Source organism: Nothobranchius furzeri, chromosome 2 (assembly GCF_043380555.1).
Source record: "Nothobranchius furzeri strain GRZ-AD chromosome 2, NfurGRZ-RIMD1, whole genome shotgun sequence".
NCBI lineage: Eukaryota > Metazoa > Chordata > Actinopteri > Cyprinodontiformes > Nothobranchiidae > Nothobranchius > Nothobranchius furzeri.
In genome coordinates, this window is record NC_091742.1 from 50,787,655 (window position 1) to 50,810,457 (window position 22,803).

The window sequence follows — 22,803 nt, forward strand, 5'->3', positions numbered from 1 at the left end:
TGAGCTCTTTCTGTGACCGCACCCCAATCAGCGTTAGGAAAACAATCACGAGGACAGTTCAGCCAATAGAAATCAAACAGAAACGACTGGTCTTTTCTGCATTTATCGAAGAAGCTATGTTAGCCCTGATCTAATTTTCCAACGATATTTGATTAACGTTATTATTAGAAGTATATGTTGTGTTTCTAAAGGATTGTTCTTAAGGTGGGTATGAATACATTTACTCCCTTCTCATTTACCTTTTATGTAGTTCGCTTCATTTTTGACGTGCCCAATTAACTACCGGGATTAGCGGTGGCTATAGTTAGCTAGGTTTCTGTACAAAATGCAGCGGTGACGCTAACGTAGTTCTGCTTGTAGTGTTTGTCAATAACACATTGAGTCCGTAACAAAATAAAGGTAACACAGAAGACAAAGGTTCAATGGTTAGGTGCGTGCTAGGAGTTGAATTTGACTACTTAAATACCTAAGAACAACGTTTCAGCCAGATATTAAACCTATAATTATTAACTATGGCTAATAAAGCCTAATTTTACTTCAAACTAGATTGCAAATGTTTTACGCCAAAATGAGCAGTAGTGTGTATACTATAATTTACGTGTCATTTTAAGTTCATATCTACTTTTCCTACCAACAACAGCAGTAGGTGCAACTTAAAAACCCATCAGAATCTAGTTTTGCTTTGAATGTTTTGTGCTGGACTGGTGCTGCAACACATTAGTTTAGATTTTAGACTAACACTTTACTGGAAGTGTATGCTGATTATTGAATTTGCCCCTCCAGCCTAATGATAGAATCCTGCAGTTATTGGGAGAATGACGTTTGTCGAATTTTTAAATATATTTTATGTACAAGGATTTTGAGAATCTTTTATCGAAACTCTCAAAAAGTAAATCAAACAATAATAAATTCTTAATAAAAACATTTTATTTGTTACTGCAGTTTACATTTAACAGTATTTATTTGTACAAATGAGGGGCATTCAGGCTTTTACTACAATCTGTTATGTGTAATAGTGTATATCTTTTGATGCAGAGCTCTACACGATATGCTGTTACCTAATAAGTTATTGTGCTCATTAGGTAGCTGTAATGTATTGTGTAGTAGTAGTAATCAGCTGATAATGTCATGTTTTTCAGCTTAGCCATCAGCCACAGCTGGTTCTACATGAATGTGGAGCCGAGTTTTAATCTGAAGATGGAGATATAACTATGGTTTTGGGCTGAAATATTAAATTTAGAATAAGTTGCACTAAACTGCCACACTGATAATTGCACATGTCTACAGCACTATTAGACACTCATCTGTACAGGTTATCAGCTAAAAAAAAGTTCATTTAGGCATTTCTTGATCTTTAATAGTGCCTGGAATTCCTAATAAATGTTTTTTCTTTTTCTATACTTTCAGGTCTGCATCATGGGTGAACCACAGCAGGTCAGCGCCCTGCCTCCACCACCTATGCAGTACATTAAAGAGTACACAGATGAAAATATCCGCAAGGGTCTGGTCCCAAAGCCGCCTCCACCCATTAGAGACAGCTACATGATGTTTGGCAACCAGTTCCAGTGTGATGACCTTATCATTCGACCTCTGGAGAGCCAAGGCATCGAGAGGCTCCATCCAATGCAGTTTGACCACAAGCGGCAGCTCAAAAAACTAAACATGTCAATTCTTGTGAACTTTCTGGACTTGTTGGACATTCTCATCAAGAGTCCTGGCAGCATAAAGCGTGAAGAGAAACTGGAGGACATGAAGCTTTTGTTTGTTCACATGCATCATCTTATAAACGAGTACAGGCCACACCAAGCCAGAGAAACACTGAGAGTCATGATGGAGGTCCAGAAGAGGCAGAGACTGGAGACGGCAGAGAGGTTCCAGAAGCATCTGGACAGGGTGGTGGAGATGATCCAGGGGTGCCTTGCATCTCTACCTGATGACTTACCCCAGTCGGATGTAACAGACGGTGTGTGTGTTGGGACCAAGAGTGTGTCTGCTGGATCTAGTTTTGGTTGTTCTTCTGGACAGGCCCCCATTCTGAAAACCGAACCAATGGATGTAGAGGACACGGGCGCCAGCTGCATGGCTGCAGGTGATCAGGACAAGAATGTCCCAAGTTCAAAAACAGACAAAACATGGGACAAGGATGCTGCCATGTGTAGTATAATAGATGAGATAGCATGAAGATTTACAGCACATGCATGTTTTTACTTTTCACTCAGCATGAAATACTTTGTGTGGGATAAAAATACTATTATTTGTACATGTTCTTTTCAAATTCAACTAAATGTACTTGTAAATATTTCCTTAGCGTTTAAATCTTATACAGATCTTTGTGTTCACTGGGCTCAATAAATCTATTTGAAACCGCAGCAGGAGTTTAGTGCCGTCACAAAAACGATGATCTAATATGGTTCCACATAAACACAAAGTGCTTTTGTTAAGAATTTGTTGCTAATTCTGACGCTGTGGTTTGCTGATTATGCATTAGCGGTAGATGCGTAGATCCTTTAGCTAGTCGGCATATCAAAGAGCTTGATTCATCAGAGACCTGAGTAAAATTTAATTAAGTCATTCTGCCTTCTTTTAAAATGTAATGCAATGTAGACAAGTTTAGGGTTGGGGTGTGCTGAATTGAAAGGTGACATTTGATAGGTTTACGTCTGTCAGTCGTCTGTACATGTGATACTTTATACATACACTATTTTTCCAATAAAAATTCAAATAAAACCTATTTAATAGTGATGTGTCGGTCGCGAACGAACTGGTTCTAAGAGCCGGCTCTTTGAAGTGAACGACAGGAGCCGTCTCGTCATTGGGAGCCCTCCCCTCCCCCCTCCCCTTTTGCTTTGGTGAAAGCTGCAGGCGATTAGTCAACATGTGTAACTACGTGTCCAGACTGTCCACACACAGAGCAGTAGGGGTGGGGAAGAGGGAGGATCAGACTCAGACACACAGCAGAGCACATGCGGGCGGAGGGAGACGAGAGGGAATGAGGAGGAGGAAAAGGGCGAGAGAGAGGAGAGTGTGATGAAGACAGAGAAAATGAGCGCCAGCAGTCGGATAGTGGAGATTTCTGAAAGTGTTCAGTTATTAAATCCATAGAAATGGTAAATATTTGATATATAGCATTTTTTTACATTAGTAAATCATTTTACACATAGTTTAGCATTATTTTGGTTATAAATATACTCTAAGCAACAGAAAATCTGAGGAGCCACTTGGGAGCCGAAAGAGCTGGCTCTTTTTGGTGAGCTGAGCCAAAAGAACCGGCTCTCTAAAAAGAGCCGTAATTCCCATCACTACTATTTAAATGTATATCTGGAGTAGTTATGTCAGTTGTGTGCATTCTGGAGTAATTACGTCAGTCACGTGCGTGTTGTATATAACATGTTTGTCAGCTTCTGTTTTATAGTCCTCTCGGATATAATACTTTTGGAACTGGCCAGTTAGCTCGTGGGTGATAACTAAAACATGTTTTTAAATTATAGGGCTGTAAATGCAGTTTAATTTTCAGCATGACAATGTTACGTAGAATTTATGTCTTGTTTACCTGTATTGATTGTTAATGCCATAGATTAATATACGTCATGAACCCTCCGCCACGCCCCCTGACCCGCGGTTGGGTTTCCCCTCGCCACGAGAGAATAGAGAAATGAGGACCTTAGGAGCCGTTACTAAACACTCCTGTTGGTTTCACCTCCGGTCACGTGTTTACTGTATTTGTTTAGTTTATAATAAAAGAGTTCAGAGGCAGAAATTATGTTACGAAACTCGGGATCCTTGCGTTTCACAACAGGGCTGAAAGCCATCCTCTCCTCCAATCACAGCGCGCGCTGCTTCGCCACGTGACTTTTATTTATGTAACGTAATGGGGTTACACTGTAACCCAGCGTCGTGGCTTTGATAACGTCCGTACGGGGTTTAAAAGCGGACAAAAGCCACTGGCCGGAAATAACAAAACATTATTATTTTTTATTTGGAGCGTCGAGGGCAGCAGGACGGAGTTTGTGTCCGTTTAACCTGCCTGCATAGTCGGGGAGATGCTTGTGTCCAACCGAAGACCGAGCCAAGGCTCGGAACGACGGCATCAATGATCTCCTGTTTTAAAAGTGAATTTGACAGGTAAAGGGGCCAACCGTGCCCAGCTAGACGGAGACCGCGCAGTATGGTTTGTGAACGGACCGTGTAAAACCAAAACACAGAACCTTTTGTTGCTCTCTGACGAACAAAGCGAGGATTACATATTTAAAAGAGAAACGGGAGAATAAAAGAAGCAGCGCTTCCCCGTCGCTCAGCTGCCAGACGCGATGGACCTCCTGGAGTGCCCGCACTGCCTCTTCCTGATGTGCGAGCCGGTGAGCGTGTCGTGCGGCCACACGTTCTGCCGGAGGTGCGTGGAGGGCTACCTCCCCAGCAAATGTCCGCTCTGCAAAGAGAGGCTAAAACCCAAGGAGGTGGGTGGCACGAAGAACAACGTACTGCTCATCGGCGTGCTGGAGAAGTGCCACCCCGACGGGACCAAAGTCAGGTGCCAAATCCAAGAGAAGCTCAAAGCCAACGAGTTCGCGGAAGCTTTACGCGTGGCCAACGAGGGGCTGCACTCAGGTGAGAACCCGTTCACCTGCCCTGCACTGATCCACTACTACAGTCACAGCGGCTTTTCCATGCACACGAGCTCCCAGCTGTTTACGGTTTCAGTCACGGATCAGTAAAGTACAGATTTTAATTGAGGTTTTGTGCAACAGAAGGAGGATGCAGAGGAAGAACCAGCAGTAACATGTTCCCGTCTGTCCCAGTCAGCCACACACAGCATGACACATAAAACAGCACTGACAGCTGATGACTTGGACACAGTGTCCTCAAGCTGAGTAAAAATGAGTTGTTGTTGTTGTTGCAGGCTGTTTTCAGAGAAATCTGAAATATTTGGCGTGTGCAGTTGCATCCTCCACCATTTCCTCTTTAAATGCACAATAACCCAATTTCCTGCAGCAGCTGCAGACATACTGCTGGAGTCAGGGTTTGTGGGAGTGTTTGTGTTGCGGTGGTTTAGCTAGCTGTTGCATTACTTTGATGCTTGCCATCCTTGTAGATTCAATTACTGTAAAGACCGCTACCCCCTCTTGGTACTCAGTCCAGAATGGCAGCTTGTTATGTAACAAAGCCCTGGCACATCTCTGCAGGACGTTTTTATTTGTTTTGAAGCTTGGACCTGTATCTTTTGTCTTCCTCCCTAGCTAATTTTTTTCCAACAAGAGCATTTCCTAGAGCTGAGTCAGGTGCAGGTCCGTTCTATGTAAGCATGACTTGTGTAACAGCTTTAGGTAACACTCACCCTGTCAGACTGGCATGCATGTCCAACTTTCAAGCATTGTTTTACGGTTCTGTAAATAAAGGCAGGCTATTTCTGTCTCTGCAAACAGTTCAATGACACAAAATTCATTTTTCCCTCTCTCCTTTTTATTACAGTCCCAGACAATCTGGGTCTGAAGCTCTACAGAGCCGAGGCTAACTTGGGCCTGCTGCGTTTCTCCGACGCTCTGACGGACCTTGACTACCTCTGCTGCCTTCACCCCAACTGGACAGAGGTGAGAAAAGAACAAGCTGTAGATGCATCTTGCCTCACTATTAGGTGTCTTCCGCTGTCACAGTTGTTGCATTAAAGGTCTATAAAGGTCTATAACAAAAATAGACTGCAGTGCATTGTGCGCTCTGCTGAGAAGGTGATTGGCTGCAGCCTTCCATCTCTCCAGGACTTGTACGTCTCCAGAACTTGGGGGCGTGCAGGCCGGATAGCAGCTGACCCTTCTCACCCGGGTCACAGACTTTTTGAGCTGCTTCCCTCAGGCAGGAGGTTACGGTCCATCCAGACCAGAACCTCCCGCCATAAGGACTGCTTCTTTCCATCTGCCGTTAGACTTGTGAACAGCTTATAAACACACAATCATGCTCGTCTTCTGTACCTGACATAATATCGGCCATATTACCATTACCTGCCTTTTTTATAGCAAAGTTTTTATGCTAGTTTATTATATTTTATTCTGCTTTATTCTATTTTTAATTATATTATTCATGTTATATATATAGCACGTTAGTACCGAAGCAAGTTCCTAGTTTGTGAATTGTTTGTTCACTGAAAATGGCAATAAACCTAATCTGATTCTGATAACGATTAGGGCTGCACAATACATCGCAAATATATCGTTATCGCGATATTGGCACGTGCAATGTGCATATCGCAAAGAACAGATAAATATCGTAATGAACGGTCAGCTCAAATGTTTGCTACGCATAACGCATTCTGTCAAGCAAATGTAAGCATGGTGTTTTTTAACCAATCAAATAGAGCTCTTCACCCATTTGTCCAAGTGGGTGGGTTCTCATTGGTCAGATGTCCGCCCTTAATTTTGATGGTTAGCAAACACCTGAGTTAGCTTTGTTTTGCTCTTTCTGCTGATTCTGCTTTTCCCAGGATCCACTGATCGCCTTTTCTTGCTCATTTTCTTTTTCCATTTCCTCACATTTTTGTTTTTCTCATTGTGATGATTTTTTTTGTCATTCATTTTTGTTTCTTTGATTTTGATTATTTTAGTTCCGGAGTTGAGTTTTTATTTATCGCACATAATATCATCATCGCAATATTAATCACTGTCATCGCATATTGCAGGCTTTCCTAATATCGTGCAGCCCTAATAATGATTATGTCAGCTTATATTCACCTGTTATTCTTACCTGTGTTGATTATCAGTTCATGTCTCATCCTGCTGCTCTGGAAAAAACTGCAAAAATACATCAAAGTGTATGTGTCAAGCCGAAAACTGGTGTAATGACTTTTAGTAGCAGAAGAAGTGCAGTGTAGATTAAATACAAAAACAAAATGCAAATCAGGTCCCTTTTGGAGTCATAAAGCTCAGACATGAAACCAGCAGCAGCCTTGTTCAAGTTCAAGTTCATTTTATTTATAAAGCCCCTTCCCACACCCAATCAAGGTGCTGGACATAGTGCAAAGAAGCAGCACAATTAAACAGCTCTATAATAAAAAACTGAGATAAAAACATTTAAAAACAAACAAACAAAAAAAGAGAGCTTAAAACAATATAAGAAGAGTGATCAAAAACATTAAAATGTGAATAGAAATAACTGAGAAACAGATCTAAAATAAGCTTAAGCCTTGCTTTAACCCTCTGACGCATGAATTATGAAATCTTCAACCATGATTTTTGTAACAATTTTTTTCATTCATCTTTAGGTGTGAATGAAACAAATTCAACAAATATTTTTTCTAACATTTAATAATTTACTAATAATTTATTACATGTCCACCTCAGTGGCATTCTGAACATGAAATATGTTGGCTTACTGAAGTCCAAATGGAGGGGCTCACATGCAATAAAGTCTTCAACAGCTGTGCTTAATAGCAAAAAAAACAAAAAAACAACAATTTTGAGTACCACTGTAGGGACCATTATGCATCAAAGGGTTAAAAGTGGGCAGCGATGTGGACTCTTTGATTTCTTGTGGGAGTTGGTTCCAAAGCCGAGGACCCAGAACCGCAAAGGCATGATCACCCCTAGACTTACGCTTTGATTGCTGTCCATAGGGGCACGGAAAGGTGGTGGGGGGGTGTCTCAATGTCAAGGAGCCTTGCCTTGATGCCTTGGCCCCGCCCCGGTTGCCTAGGAGATATGTCATCAAGAACTTCCAAGGCGTGCTCCAATGTTCATGTTCTAGCGAGATGCCTGTCCTCTGTTTGTTAGCCATTTAGCTAGCTGACCAAGGATACGTGGAAGGTGTCTTTTTGCCTTCGCTTGGTAAAAAAAAATTCCCAGGATACAGCACGGTATTTTCAAAAGGATGGCAGATCAGGAGCCGGCAGCAGCTACTTCAGGGCCAAACTTCCAGCTTACTGTATATCTAAAATATATTTTTTTAGATGCAAAGCAGTCCTCTATGGTTGGTAAGTTGCTTAGTAGTCGCAGCTTCGGTAGCTAGCAGGTAGTAACTCGCGTACATATTTAATTTGAGCAATATATACACAATTTAAAAAGTAAAAGCCTTGTTCTTTATTTATTTTGAAATGTATGTGTATAAAATATAACTTTACCTCACATGTCACGTGATATGCCTGTGGCTCCCAGAGCTGCAGTCACGTGATGCAAGTCTGTTCCATTTAATTGTTTTCTTTGAACAAGGAAGGACAGTGTTCTTTTAAGCACCCCTCAAGGCAGTGCCTTGGTAGGCCAGGCATCTTAACATCTTGCGAGGCGATATCTTGCGAGGCCAGGCGCCTTGCTTACAAGGACACTGTCCTTCCTTGGTCAAAGAAAACAGTTAAATGGAACAGACTTGCATCACGTGACCGCGGCTTCCACGGCGGTCACGTACGGTCACGTGACATGGGAGATAATGTTATATTTTATATGTTTATTAAATTAAATATATAAGTGAGTTACTACCCGCTAGCCAACAAAGCTGCAACTACTAAGTAACTAACCAACAATAGATAACTTATTTGGATTAAAAAAAATATTTTTTTATTTAGCTGACTTACTTTTCAACTTGAAAATTGTCCCCGAAGAAGCTGCCGGCTTCTGATCCGCCGTCCTTTAGAAAATACTGCAGTGTATTCTGGGTAATTTTTGACCAAGGCTAGTTTACAAGACACCACCCGTGTATCCTCGCTCAGCTAGCTAAACGGCTAACAAATGGAAAACACATGCCTCGGTAGAACATGAACTTTGGAACACGTCTTGGCGGCTCCCGATGACGTATCTCCTAGCCAACTGGGGCGGGGCCAAGACATCAAGGGAAGGTTCCTTGGCATTGAGAAACACCCCCAGTCTCCTTTTGGTTTATAAAAGTAGTCTGTAGTACCCAAATTTGACAACAGGGTGTCACTTTTACTTCATTCCACTTTTACCAAACATGAACCAAACATGGGGGAGGAGGACGCCCTCCTCTACCTCCTATCAATGAGTGCTGGCTAACCTGGAGATGCAAAAGAGCCCTGTGAAAATCATGTTTTTCAACATTTCAAGTGCTTTCAACACCATCTAGCCTTCTCTACTGCAGCAGAAGATGAGGGTTACAGGACTGGACGAACATCTGACTGCATGGACCATCAACTACCTCACCAACAGGCCACAGTACATGAGGCTGCACAACTGTATGTCTGAGTTGGTCGAGTGCAGTACGGGAGCTCCGCACGGTGCGGTGCTCTCACCCTTTCTATTCACCTTCTACATCTCAGAATTCACCTACAACACCAGCACCTGCAGAATTTCTCCAATGACTCGGCCATTGTTGGCAGTGTGTCTCAGGGGAACGACCTGGAGTACAGGTCAGTCATCATGGACTTTGTGGACTGGTGTGAGTGTAACCAGTAAGAAAAGGAAATGGTGAATGACTTCCAGAGAAACACACCTCCTAACTCACCAGTAAACATCCAGGGTGCAGAGATTGATGTGGTGAATACCTTTAAGTACCTGGGTGTTCACCTCAACAGTAAATTGAACTGGTCCAACAACACAGATGCTCTGTATGAGAAGGGCCAAAGCCGCCTCCACCTCCTGAGAAGGCTGAGGTTCTTCAGAGTTAATTCCCAGCTCCTAAAATCCTCCTACCACTCTGCTGTTGGCTCTGTGATTCACTCTGTTATGGTCTGGTGCAGGCAGAAATGGAACAAGCTAGCTCAAGAAGCTAGCTTGGTTCTGGGCTGCTCACTGGGTTCTGTCAAGCAGATGTGTGAAAGGAGGATGGTGGTGAAGCTGACCTCCATCTTGGAAAACCCCTCCCACCCACTGCATTCCGCCATGGAGACCATGGACAGCTCCTTCAGAGGCAGACAGAGACATCCAAGATGTAAAACAGAACACTGCCGTAGATCATCCATCCCCTCTGCTGTAAGAGTGTATAACTCCTCAGTTTAACTGGTACTGGCATTATCCTGCTACACAACAACATCAGTGCAATGTTCTGTATGTGTTCGATACTTGTAAAATATCAGATGTACTTTAGTATGTCTGTGTCACTTGTGCAGGATATATTTGGAAAGCCAGTTTTCTATTTTTATTTGTTGTTTTTAGTGTTTGACGGTTACAATAGTAGCTGACCACCTTTGTGTATTTACCTGTACTTTTGTTATTATTTCTTTTTCGTCCTTTTCTCTAAGTGTATGTACTGCTATAACGAGTGAATTTCCCCACTGTGGGTTTAATACATTCTATTCTATTCTATTCTATTCTATTCTATTCTATTCTATTCTATTGTGGGCAGCAGGTTTGGTTTATTCCTAAGTTCTCTGTTGCTGATGGCTTCTGGCCAATGACTATGTAGTGTCTTGCCTAGGCAGCTGTTGATGAGCACCTTTATTGTTTATTTAAAGTCATGTTTATGTTTGATCAATAAACACATACCACCTGTCACACTATGAGAGTATATTTTGTGAAGGTACTCCATGCTTGTGTTGAAATAACTTCATGAATAAGATTCACTTTGGTTAGCATGGTAAGCTAATGAGAGCTTGCTTGTCACCGTTTTTATATTAAGGCAGGGGTGGGGAACCCTGGTTCATCGAGGGCCGGTATATCCAGCATATTTTAGTTTCAGCTCTGCTTCAACACACCTGATTTCAATCAGCAGCTCATCAGGCTTCTGCAGAGTCTGATGAGCTGCTGAGCGGGTCCTACAAACCTCGTAACATGACAGCCATATTTTTTATGTAAAACACTAACGAGCCACAGCAATCCAAACATTGGACTACCTGAACTTTTGCCTCTCAGTTTAAGACAATCTTAGTCAAGATGTATTGTTTTGACACAGCAGCTGTTTGTTTAAGGTCCAGTTTTTTTGACATAAACTTGTTTTTCTGTGTGTCTGCATTTGTACCTTTTCTGTGGTTACCATGGTGACCACGGGAGCTAAAGTGAACCTTTATTGTTGTCGTGTTTGATGAGATTGCACAGGTTAGGTTTAGGCTGTACGAAGCAACACACTACTGTGGTCTATGGAGGAAATGGTGGGAATTATTTATTTTAGATGTTTTTCATTTCTCACTTAACCCTCTCAGGCTCAAAATAAGTTTTGATAAAAGGACGAACAACTAAGTCCTTCACGGGAACTTCTGAGTTAAAAAATGCTCATGAAATATGTATGTGGTGTAACCAGGTAGGTAGGTTTTAACGTTGCTAATCTGCAACGCCTGCCTCCAGAGGGGTAAATTTAAAGGTAGTGACCTCAGTGCATTTAATCTGTTGACATTCATATTAAATATCTACTTGCAAAGCTTCAAAATGGGTTAAAGCTTTAGCCGGAGGAGAGAAAAGCACAAAAAACCCCACAAAGGTTGTTCGTTTAAGATCATAACATGTTTTCATGACACTGACAGACTTGCTCTATCAGCTCATCTCTAATAGTTCAGCTCTCCTCTGTGTGAGTATTTCCTGACTGTGAACCCATCAGCTGCTTCTTTTTTAGCCCTGCACTTGCACGTATGTAACGGCCCAGAATCTGCCCCGGCTCGCTGAGGCCCTCCTGTAGAGGGAAAATTCCCAGCTTTCATTTTCGTTATGTCATTCACAACGTTATGCAAACAGCTACTTGTGTCATAATGTTGTTTAATGTTCAGCAGCTGGTACTGTTAAAGGTTAAATAGTTTTTTATTCACAGAGGTGTTATTGTCGCTTTGTTAGCTCAACAATTCGACCGAGACACAATTAGAGATTGAAAAAGTGTTAATAACATCATCGTTCATATGAACTTTAACGTGATGCCATCACACTCAATGCTGTCTGTTGCATGCAGGCAGTGTTGTGCTGATCACCATGCTGTGTTTGTGCAGGGTTTCTTTCGTAAAGGGAATGCGCTGCAGGAACTGGGTCAGCAGAAAGAAGCCCTCCTCCACTTCCACCGTTGCCTAAAACTTCAAGCTGACTTTGTTCCTGCCAAGAGCCAGATCAAGAAGGTTTGTTCACCTTGCTAAAAGAACACCTCACTGACAATTAGATAAAAGTTAGCCATCATGTGCACTTTATTGGGTATGAATGGTTAGCTTCATGGAGGTCATTCTCCTGAAACAGCTCATTTTAGGGTCTCCGATAACCTTCAGACTCACAGTGATGCAGGAACATATTCTGTTCGGGTTCTGCTGGAACTACCAGCAGCTTTTAACACCACTGACCATCCCCTACTACTGGGTAGGCTGAGAGACCGGGAAGGCCTATCAGGAACTGCACCACAGTGGTTCTCATATCTATCTGAGCATTCCTTCTCTGTGGCTGTCTCCAAGTTTCAGTCTTCCACATCCCACATCCATGTTGTCCATGGTGACGCTCCCATATTCCAGTCAGAATTGACAAAGCTCCTCAGATGAGAAGCAAAATGTCTTCAAGAAACCAAAGAAGTCCAGTTGCCTTCATTTGAACCCTTTTGGGTGTTCAACAAGGTTCTGTGCTGGGGACTCTAGTGTTCCTCTACCTTCTCTGCTCCCTCTCCAGCACATCCTGAACTATTTTGAAGGAACTCCTTCCATCTTTATGCAGAAGACATCCAACCTTCTTCTTAAAGCCCCATGAGATGTCTAAGCTGCAGCTGTTACACACCTGACTATCAAAACCTGGATGGCTGGGAGCTTTCTACAGCTGAATGAAGATAAGACTGAGATCTTCATCTGTGCCCCCGACATGCTGGTTCCCAAAGTCAGAGACTCTCTTGGTCAGCTTCCTTCTCACACCAGGTGGGGCAGTAATCGGAAGGTTGCAGGTTCGATCCCGGCTTTGACCAGAGGAGGCTGCTGTTGTGTCCCTGGGTAAGACACTTAACCTGCCTTGCCTGCTGGTGGTGGTCAGAGGGACCGGTGGCATCAGTGTCCGGCAGTCCGTACCTCTGTCAGGGCGCCCCAGGGCAGCTGTGGCTACATCGTAGCTCATCCCCACCAGTGTGTGAATTGGTGGATGATTGATTGTGAAGTACAGGTCATTTAAAAAAAGAAAACAATCTTTTATATAGTGCCTCTCAAGATAAAAATCACGAGGCGCTTACCGCTGACCATTTTTACCATTTACACCAAACCCTCTGTTAGGAATCTTGGTGTGACCTTTGTCATGCCAGTTCTCTTGTTCACTCGTTTTCTTCTTATATTCTAGGAACATTGCTCATACATTGGTGATCTTCTTAGTCCCTACAACCCCAGCAGGCCCCTGAGGTCCAGTGACCAAAGCCTACTGGTTGTGCAGCACCAGGCTAAAGACCAAAGGTGGCAGATCATCTGCTGCTGTGGCCCCCAGACTCTGTGGACTCAGTGGTCTCCTTTAAAAAGCAGCTGAAAGCTCACCTGTTTGGGCTGGCTTTGGTGTGAATTCCTGTTCATGCAGCTCGTTAGCTCACCGGCATAAAAAGAGTTACCGTAATATAAATCTGTGAGCAAGAAAGCTATGGTCTAGCGATCTTAGTTGTATCTCTGATTTAGACTATGATGTCTCTTCTTACGTTTAGTCCATATTTAGCCCTTACACTTTGGTCCTTTAGAAGCTAAAAACACACAAACTGAAAATATGTAAGATTCACAACCCAAATGTGTAAAAACACCACAGCGCTGGTTCATATTAGGGATGCACCGATCAGGTTTTTTGCTGCCGATCACCGATCACGTGGATTGGCCAGAAATTTTCTACAACATTATAATGAGTGCTACAAACTACATAATCTGGGAATAAAGGAAATGTAACCTAATCTAAAATGGTCTGTATTAGGGTTGTCACGGTGTGAAAATTTAACCTCACGGTTATTGTGACCAAAATTACCACAGTTTTCGGTATTATTGCGGTATTTTTTTTTAAACGTGCTACATTTTCACACAACTAAATAAACCCTGGATATCAGGAAAATATTGTCCTCAGTTTGTGTCTAAATTTTGCCTAAAATGTGTTATTTTGTAATTATGTTGTTTATTTGTTTACATTTTTCCCCTTTAGTCTTTAAAATACCAATATTTGCCCATAACTTCTTATTTTTTGTCTGTTTGATGTCATCATTTTAAAAATAGTAGATCAGATGATACTCAGTACTCAAGTAGCCTTCTACTCAGATACTTTTTTACCCTTACTTGAGTAAGAAACCCTATATCAGGAAAATATTGTCCTCGGTTTGTGTCCTTCCAGTGAGCTTTGCAGATGTGGGAAAATGTCATCAGGCAGTGATCATTGTTAAATTCATAATTATTCTCGGAGAGAGACCAACTCTTATCTGCCCCTGGGAGCCCCGTAATGCATAGCGTCATTTCAACATGGCGGTGTCCGCGACACGGTTTATATGCAGGTAGCAGCGCTGCGGCTGCTTTATATAGCGACTCGTTGCATTCTCCCTCAACCCAAATCCTCGGATCACGCATTTTAGCTAAAACGCTAACGTTAGCTTGCCTTGCGTTGACTGTAGAGTTGTGGGTGATGGTCGCGCAGATATGTCATGAGATTTGAAGCGTTGCTGCCTTTCACAGACACTTTTTCTGCACGTGCTGCAAACAGGATAGCCGTCTTCTATCAACTGTCCCTCGGCATTCTTCAGATATCCAAAAGATGCCCGTACTTCCCACTTTGTCTTCTTTGAGGGATAATAAATGTCCTGAGCGCTGCCGTCTCCTCCTTTGGCCATTATTTCAGCTTTAGCTTCAAGAAAGTTTTGGTTGTAAACATCAAAGTGCGCATGTGCCAACGGCAACTTCAGCAGATACGGTGGCTGGTAAGGGTCACCGCGCCTACACCGCAGCCACGGTAAACCCACCGAGATAATATAGTTTTTTTAAAAACAAGATGGTTATTATTATTGTCAACTTTTTTTTTTTACCGGGGTTTACGGCTACACCGGTTACCGTGACAACCCTACCTGATCGGTCTGCTTTGATCTATTTTGAAAACTCCGATCAAAACCGATAGGGGCGCTATCGGCCAATTGGGATCAAATGCCGATCCATCGGTGCATCCCTAGTTCATATGTCTGTCTTTTTTCCAAAAACATGAAACACTACATTGTTTCAGTTTAAGATTCCCCCTTGATGCCCACTTCTGACAGACATCAGTGCAGATTTTAGATTTTCCCCCAGTACACCTCATTTAAATGATTATCTGATTGTTTATTGGGCTTCTGGAGATCTCTAGGACATGCTGAGCAGGTAATCCAACCATTGACATCAGGTGTGACGAGGCAGGGAAATATCCAAAACGTGCAGGATAGTGACCCACCAGGACTGAAGAAGAAGAAGAAAGTATCATTTCTATAGCGCCTCTCAAGATAAAAATCACGAGGCGCTTTCAAAAACAAAAAGTGTAAAAATATAAAAAAGCACTTAGCTAATTAGCACATGTTGTACACGTTAAACATAATCGGTCGTGTTTTTTGTGTCAGATCCTGGAGGTGGAGGGAATAGCGGTGCCAGAAGAAGTTCCCTGTGTTTTGCAGCTGGTGTCCGACTACTTGAAAGAGCCGTGCCACATTACCACCCTGAGCGGCTGCCAGGTGCCGGCGCACGGTGAAAAACAGCATCCACACGCAGAAAGGAAAGAGGTTCACAAGGTAAACCACAGCTCAGGGTAAGAAGAGGAGGTAAAGACAAAAAATAAACAAAATCAAACATTATTTTGTTGTTTTGGCTCCTAGATGAAGCATGACTCAGGTACCGAGTGCTGCCTCAGCCTCTGCCAGGCTGTCTCCTTCCTCCCTGCTGCTGAGGAGGATGAGGAGATGATGATGAGGAAGGAAGAAGGGCACGGCAGAGGTAGCTCGAGGGCACAGCTATCATAAACGGACTTTCATTCTATTATAATTGCTTAAAAATTTCCTGCAACACTCCATAACTTCAAACTTATTTAGATTTTTAAAACATTTCAGGTGAAAGTAAAGCTAACAGGGGGAAAACGCTGGCTGTGCTCACAGTGTCGGACTTCGAGTGCCCTCTCTGTATCAGGTCAGTGTCCTGTTCCCCATAATGTAGTCCTACTGTTTCTACACCAGGCCTATATCTGTTACAAAACATAGCACACTCACAGACCACACACACACACACACACACACACACTTGTGTCTGATCGCATCTCTGTTCCCTGCAGGTTGTTTTTTGAGCCGGTCACTACTCCATGCGGTCACACGTTCTGCAAAAACTGCGTTGAGAGGAGTCTTGACCACAACGTCCGCTGTCCACTCTGCAAACAGCCCCTGGAAGAGGTGACGGCTAACAAACGTTAATACACTGTTGTCATCTTCATAATCTACACGTTTAACCACAACACACAGAAACTTGTAGATAAACAGTTTCATGAGCTGAACTCGTGTTTGACAAACATGTTTTAGTGAAATAAATCTGATGAAAGGATTAGAAACGTGAGTGTACTCAACCTACATCCGACCTGTTTGGCTTCAGTGAGACTAAACAACAAATATCTTATGGACTTTTTTTAAAAGAAAAATAATCTAAACCATAAATGCAGCCGATGATGTAGAATGGATTGTCAACATTTTTGCTTTTTTTCCCCCCAAGGTTTGCTAAACTGATTAAATGGAGATGCAGTAACCCTATTTCACCAGTAGATGGTGCTACCTTTTAAAAGGTGCACTAGTCTGCTCCTTTCCAAGGCAGACGTTATTTTTATTTGTTTATGGAAATTGTGCAACAGATCAACAGATTTATTTCAGGTAAACAAAAGCCTCGTTTCTTACAACTGTCACAACAGCTGATAACATCTCATAAAACAGAATACCGACACAGAAACTTCCATTACCGCTAGCTGGTGTTATATTTCACAGTCAAACAAGAATCCTAGCCTGATCAGCTCTTTATTGACATACTGAAGAGTTTGCCGAAGTATCTTCTTCATATTAACATTTCTGTCGTCTTTATTACCTTGTGCTTTCAGTACTTACGAAACAGGAAGTACAACCCCACAGTAGTGATTCAGACCATCGTGACCCAACTGTTTCCCTCCCAGTTGGCTGAGAGGAAACAGGTCCATGATGCAGAGATGGCTGAGCTCTCTAAGTAAGCATCTAACAAGATCATTTTATAAACCTACTGCTGTCCCGTACGTTTTAAGGTTTCAGCTTGTTTTCTTCTAGCCTCACCAAGGACATCCCCATCTTCGTCTGCACTGTGGCCTTTCCTGGAGTGCCGTGCCCGCTGCATATCTTTGAGCCTCGATATCGGCTGATGATGCGTCGCTGCATGGAGACCGGCACCAAAACGTTTGGCATGTGTAGCTACGAGCACGGCAAAGGGTAAAGGAGTCTGCTTTATATTCGGTTAGATCAGAGGTCTGTGACCTTTACAATCCAAACAGCTGTTTTCACTCTAAATCTACTGGAATAAAACTCATTTAATCAATCAAATCAAAGATACTTTATTAATTTACAGGACATTTAAAACAATTCACTTGATGGTTTTTGGGAAATAACTACAGACAGAATTCAGGGACGATTTTTCTCTTAAATATTTCTATAAGAGATGTTTAGTCATTTTCTAAATACATTTAAAATTTAAGAAAAAAAAATTCTAACGTTTGCAAATAGGAGATGCATCATTTTTTCTATGGGATCTTGATGTTTGCAGAAAATGGTGTGAAGTGCAAACTGAATTTCAGCATCAAAGTGACAGTATTCACACCCAGCTAGCTGAAGTTGAACCTACAAACTGGGATGTAACTGGACCAGCCAAGTATAATCTGTTAAGCTGATGTGATTTGTGAGAGAGGTAGGAAAGCTTTAAGCAGATGGTTCCCAACAGAGGAGATGTTTGACCTCAGCTGTTACTGGTGGAAGTTTGTCCAGCTAGAGAAGCTAGCCACTCTGTATTCTCTTCACCGTGGAGTACCTCAAGGCTCCATCTTAGATAACCTTTCTTTTTATATACATTTTTCCAGTGAAATTTATTTGTTAAGAAAACCAGAATCACTCGACTGAAAACCTCGTTGAACTGAAGCAGAGATGTGCAAACCTAGATGCGCATAAACTTCACCAATCTTAACAAAAACAAAGGTTGCTATAAAGTACCTGCCTACTCATTAGTATCCTATTGTTGTCTGTCTGTCGGAAGCTTTACAGGTCCTTCTATTGTGATAAAGTTCATTATTGTCTGTAATGTACTGATAAACATTAGACTTTCATATATATTAGATTCATTACACACAACTGAAGTAGTTCAAGCCTTTTATTGTTTCTAATATTGATGATTTTGGCATACAGCTCATGAAAACCTAAAATTCCTATCTCAAACAATTAGCATATCATGAAACGGTTCTCTAAACGAGCTATTAACCTAATCATCTGAATCAACTAATTAACTCTAAACACCTGCAAAAGATTCCTGAGGCTTTTAAAAACTCCCAGCCTGGTTCATTACTCAAAACCACAATCATGGGTAAGACTGCTGACCTGACTGCTGTCCAGAAGGCCATCATTGACACCCTCAAGCAAGAGGGTAAGACACAGAAAGACATTTCTGAAGGAATAGGCTGTTCCCAGAGTGCTGTATCAAGGCACCTCAGTGGGAAGTCTGTGGGAAGGAAAAAGTGTGGCAGAAAACGAGAAGAGGTGACCGGACCCTGAGGGAGATTGTGGAGAAGGACCAATTCCAGACCTTGGGGGACCTGCGGAAGCGGTGGACTGAGTCTGGAGTAGAAACATCCAGAGCCTCCGTGTACAGGCGTGTGCAGGAAATGGGCTACAGGTGCCGCATTCCCCAGGTCAAGCCACTTTTGAACCAGAAACAGCAGTAGAAGCGCCTGACCTGGGCTACAGAGAAGCAGCACTGGACTGTTGCTCAGTGGTCCAAAGTACTTTTTTCGGATGAAAGCAAATTTTGCATGTCATTCAGAAATCAAGGTGCCAGAGTCTGGAGGAAGACTGGGCAGAGGGAAATGCCAACATGCCTGAAGTCCAGTGTCAAGTACCCACAGTCAGTGATGGTCTGGGGTGTCATGTCAGCTGCTGGTGTTGGTCCACTATGTTTTATCAAGGGCAGGGTCAATGCAGCTAGCTATCAGGAGATTTTGGAGCACTTCATGCTTCCATCTGCTGAAAAGCTTTATGGAGATGAAGATTTCATTTTTCAGCACGACCTGGCACCTGCTCACAGTGCCAACACCACTGGTAAATGGTTTACTGACCATGGTATTAATGTTCTCAACTGGCCTGCCAACTCTCCTGACCTGAACCCCGTAGAGAACCTGTGGGATATTATGAAGAGAAAGTTGAGAGACGCAAGACCCAACACTCTGGATGAGCTTAAGGCCGCTATCGAAGCATCCTGGGCCTCCATAACACCTCAGCTGATTGCCTCCATGCCACGCCGCATTGAAGCAGTCATTTCTGCAAAAGGACTCCCGACCAAGTATTGAGTGCATAACTGAACATAATTATTTGAAGGTTGACTTATTTTGTATTAAAAACACTTTTCTTTTATTGGTCAGATGAAATATGCTAATTTTTTGAGATAGGAATTTTGGGTTTTCATGAGCTGTATGCCACAATCATCAATATTAGAAACAATAAAAGGCTTGAACTCCTTCAGTTGTGTGTAATGAATCTAATATATATGAAAGTCTAATGTTTATCAGTACATTACAGACAATAATGAACTTTATCACAGCACGCAGTTTTTTTTTTTTGAAGGACCTGTATAGTAATTTTTTAGTTCTCAGCTGTGGAAGTAAGATGAGTCCCCTAAACTATGTAAAAATGCAATAAAGGCCTCACTGAAGAGACAATGAAATAAAACATTTGGCTCCGAAAGTGGCTTTGATGGGAAGGAAAACAATGAGGTTTGGTTAAATTACAGTGTACTGCTCCGGGACCCATAAGTTTTTCTGGGATTAAAGCGTAAATCTGGAGTTTTTCTCAGAGGACACCATCTAGAGGCAGAAAAATGTATCACACCTTTCGAGATTATGGCTGGAATCAACAACTTCTTTGGTTTCAACTTTGTCTGTTCTGACTGGAATATGGGAGGGTCAAGTTTATAAACTGTAGCTGTCTGTAGTTCCACAACAAGCTGAAACTACCTATGAATACCCCTCCATACCCCCTGAGGAGCCGTTAGCCTATATTGTGTGGGAATCGTTTGATTGATCAGATGTTGGAGGGTGTGACCTAGACCGAAACTGTCATCACTGATCCAAATGGAAGATGTTGCACAGGAACTTTTGATAGCTTCGAAAGCTTTTCCATATAAAGTCATTTATTTATAGCGATTATAAATTTACTTAAGACAGAATTTAGCTTAGCAGATGGTACGTAGGCCGGCCTTACATCAGACATGTCTCCGATTATTCTGGCCAGTCTGTTTTTAGTCATTTCATCATCATCGGTCATATTCCTAACACTTACCATGAGTTCTTTACAATTTTTCTAACGTTGTTATAAATGTTTTACTTCCTTTGATGAGTTTGTTAAAATGTTCTTCATGAAATCACAACAATGTAATATACAAAAAGTTGACAGCTTTTTATTTCTCTTACTTCCACTTACAGGTGGCTTCATTAGTTTGTGTTGCCTGTTGTAACTTAGATCACATTACATTTCAATAGAAGATAAAAAAAAATTAAGGATATTTTTTATTTGTGTTGCTCAGATTTGCAGACTATGGCTGTATGTTGGAAATCCTCGGTCTGGAGTTGCTGCCTGATGGACGATCGTATGTGGAAACTGTTGGTGGCAACAGGTTCAGAGTGCTCAAGAGAAGTCAGAGGGATGGATACCACACCGCCGACATCGAGTACCTGGAAGACCTCAAGGTCGGCATCTTGGACACCTCAAGTTCTCCTAGAACTGAAAAAAGATACACACCTGAGCCTGATAAAGCTGGGTGCTTTCATTGACGGTCAGTCTGTCTTTTCAGGTGGACGGTAGTGATCTGGAGCTTCTGCAGCATCTCCATGACAGCGTGTACCAGCAGGCTCAAGACTGGTATCAACGTCTGGGCGGACGCATCCGCGAGCAGATAAACAGACAGCACGGCAGCATGCCAGAGAAGGACGAGGACGTTCAGGTTTGTACTTTAATAGAAGGTACATTTTCTATCTTTCTTTCTTGGTAGGCATGCCCAACGTGTGTCCCAGGGGCCTTTTGAGGCCCACTGATTTTGGTCAGATCCCAACTGAATTTCCCGAATGGGGATTTTTTTTCTGTAGCTCAACATCAGTTTTATATGTTCAGATTTTTACTAATATTTTTATGTTGGACCTATTTTGAGAAGTATAAATGAACATGAACACCATAACATTAGTTTAGAATTTTTGTTTTATTAAAAAAAATTGAAGGAGTGTGCAACATCAGGACAGGCAGAACATAAATCTAAGCTTGAAAAGTGGAATGTGACTAAATTATTTTAATAATAGATGTTTTCCCTTGATATTACCAAAAATATAGATCCGATTCATTGATTATTAAGTAAAAATTCAGATGTCATAATTTCACAGGCCTTTGTAATCGTGCATAAACTCGGACGAAATATAAAACTTCTGGTTTTCTGTGGATTATGTTTAAAGTTCTGATGCACTGGTGTGGTAAATACTTGAATTGTAACGTTATCATCACTCTCTAGGGCTCGACCAATGGTCCAGCGTGGTGCTGGTGGCTGCTGTCCGTCCTTCAGCTCGACCCTGCCTACCAGACCACCTTCCTGTCCCTGACCTCTCTCAAAGACCGCCTGGGACACCTCCGCCTCGTCCTTGAGTACTTCTCACGGAGCTAGAACCAGGCGATTGGGAATATTCTGGCTACGGCTAGTTGACAGTCAAATATTACGCACACGCAAGAGCGAAACCCACGCACAATTTTGGAGCCGAAAGCCCTTCACCACAGAACACAAGGCACAGTTCGGTTTGTTAGCCGTGTCGGAACTGCAAGTTCGACCAAAGATGCGTCTCACTTTGGATCATCAAAGGCGAAAATCAAACCAAACTTAGAACTCTTTTGACAACATTTAAAAATCAACACTAGGTGTGACTCAAGTTTTTACAGAGAACATCAAATAGCACAGTGCATTAATGACTGCATTAAAGCTAGCTACTCGTGGAGTGAAAATCAACATAATTAGCTCACATCAAAGTTTAGATGCGTGTTTTCAGTCATCACTTTTGACTTTGCTAATGGTTCCTTTGCTCCAGGCACTTACTAGTTTCCGTTTGGTTTGGCACCTGCTCATTTAAACGACTGCGTAATTAGTGAAGAGCCATATTTAGTGATCATTTTCCACGGCAGCAGCTGTTAGTGGATGTTTAGCTGATTAAAATGGGCTGTTTGCTTATTGAAGATGACAACAATGAGAAGATGGAGTCCAGGAATGTTTGATTTACAGTGTAAACCTGTAATTATTTGATGGTCAGCGGAGAATGCAGCACGGCATGAACGCGTGTCCAGTGTAAAACGAGCCCAGCTGCTGCTGTTGGGGATTTTATTTTTTTAATGAGATGAAACGTTGGCAGCACTGAAAACTGCTTCTGGTAAAATTGTGTAAATGCATCTTAACACAGAACAATATTTTGGATTAAATGCCATAGCTGGAGATTATCTTAGTCCCTCCCAACAAGGGGACATCCACGCAGGACACGAGACCTACCTCTGGCCCTTACTCTGTCTGTCTGTCCCCTCTACCAGCAGATGTGGTGCCTTCGAGTGCCACCAGGAGACCCGTGAGTCAAAGCACGACTTCGCCAATGGACTGTGTGGCTTTTATCGATATCACGCTACATTCCATGGATTGTTGAAGCTTCAAAACTGTAAAGTTGATTTGCTAACAGCTACGGGCTAAACTGGGTGATCAAACGT

At 42.3% G+C, this 22,803-nt stretch overlaps 2 protein-coding genes across 2 annotated transcripts; both read left to right on the top strand.

Moving 5' to 3' along the window:
- The first annotated feature begins 62 nt into the window (after positions 1-62).
- Positions 63-2,731, top strand: med7 (mediator complex subunit 7). Its single transcript, XM_015956221.3, has 2 exons — positions 63-204; positions 1,408-2,731. Exon 2 carries the CDS (start codon positions 1,417-1,419, stop codon positions 2,179-2,181), a length of 765 nt encoding a protein of 254 aa, XP_015811707.3. The 5' UTR covers positions 63-204; positions 1,408-1,416; the 3' UTR covers positions 2,182-2,731.
- Positions 2,732-3,754: 1,023 nt separating this feature from the next.
- On the top strand, positions 3,755-22,800 carry lonrf4 (LON peptidase N-terminal domain and ring finger 4). Its single transcript, XM_015956092.3, has 12 exons — positions 3,755-4,605; positions 5,467-5,585; positions 11,837-11,959; positions 15,394-15,561; positions 15,646-15,763; positions 15,877-15,952; positions 16,095-16,209; positions 16,899-17,020; positions 17,098-17,256; positions 20,606-20,768; positions 20,873-21,022; positions 21,578-22,800. Exons 1-12 carry the CDS (start codon positions 4,308-4,310, stop codon positions 21,725-21,727), a joined length of 1,761 nt encoding a protein of 586 aa, XP_015811578.3. The 5' UTR covers positions 3,755-4,307; the 3' UTR covers positions 21,728-22,800.
- The last annotated feature ends 3 nt before the right edge of the window (positions 22,801-22,803 follow it).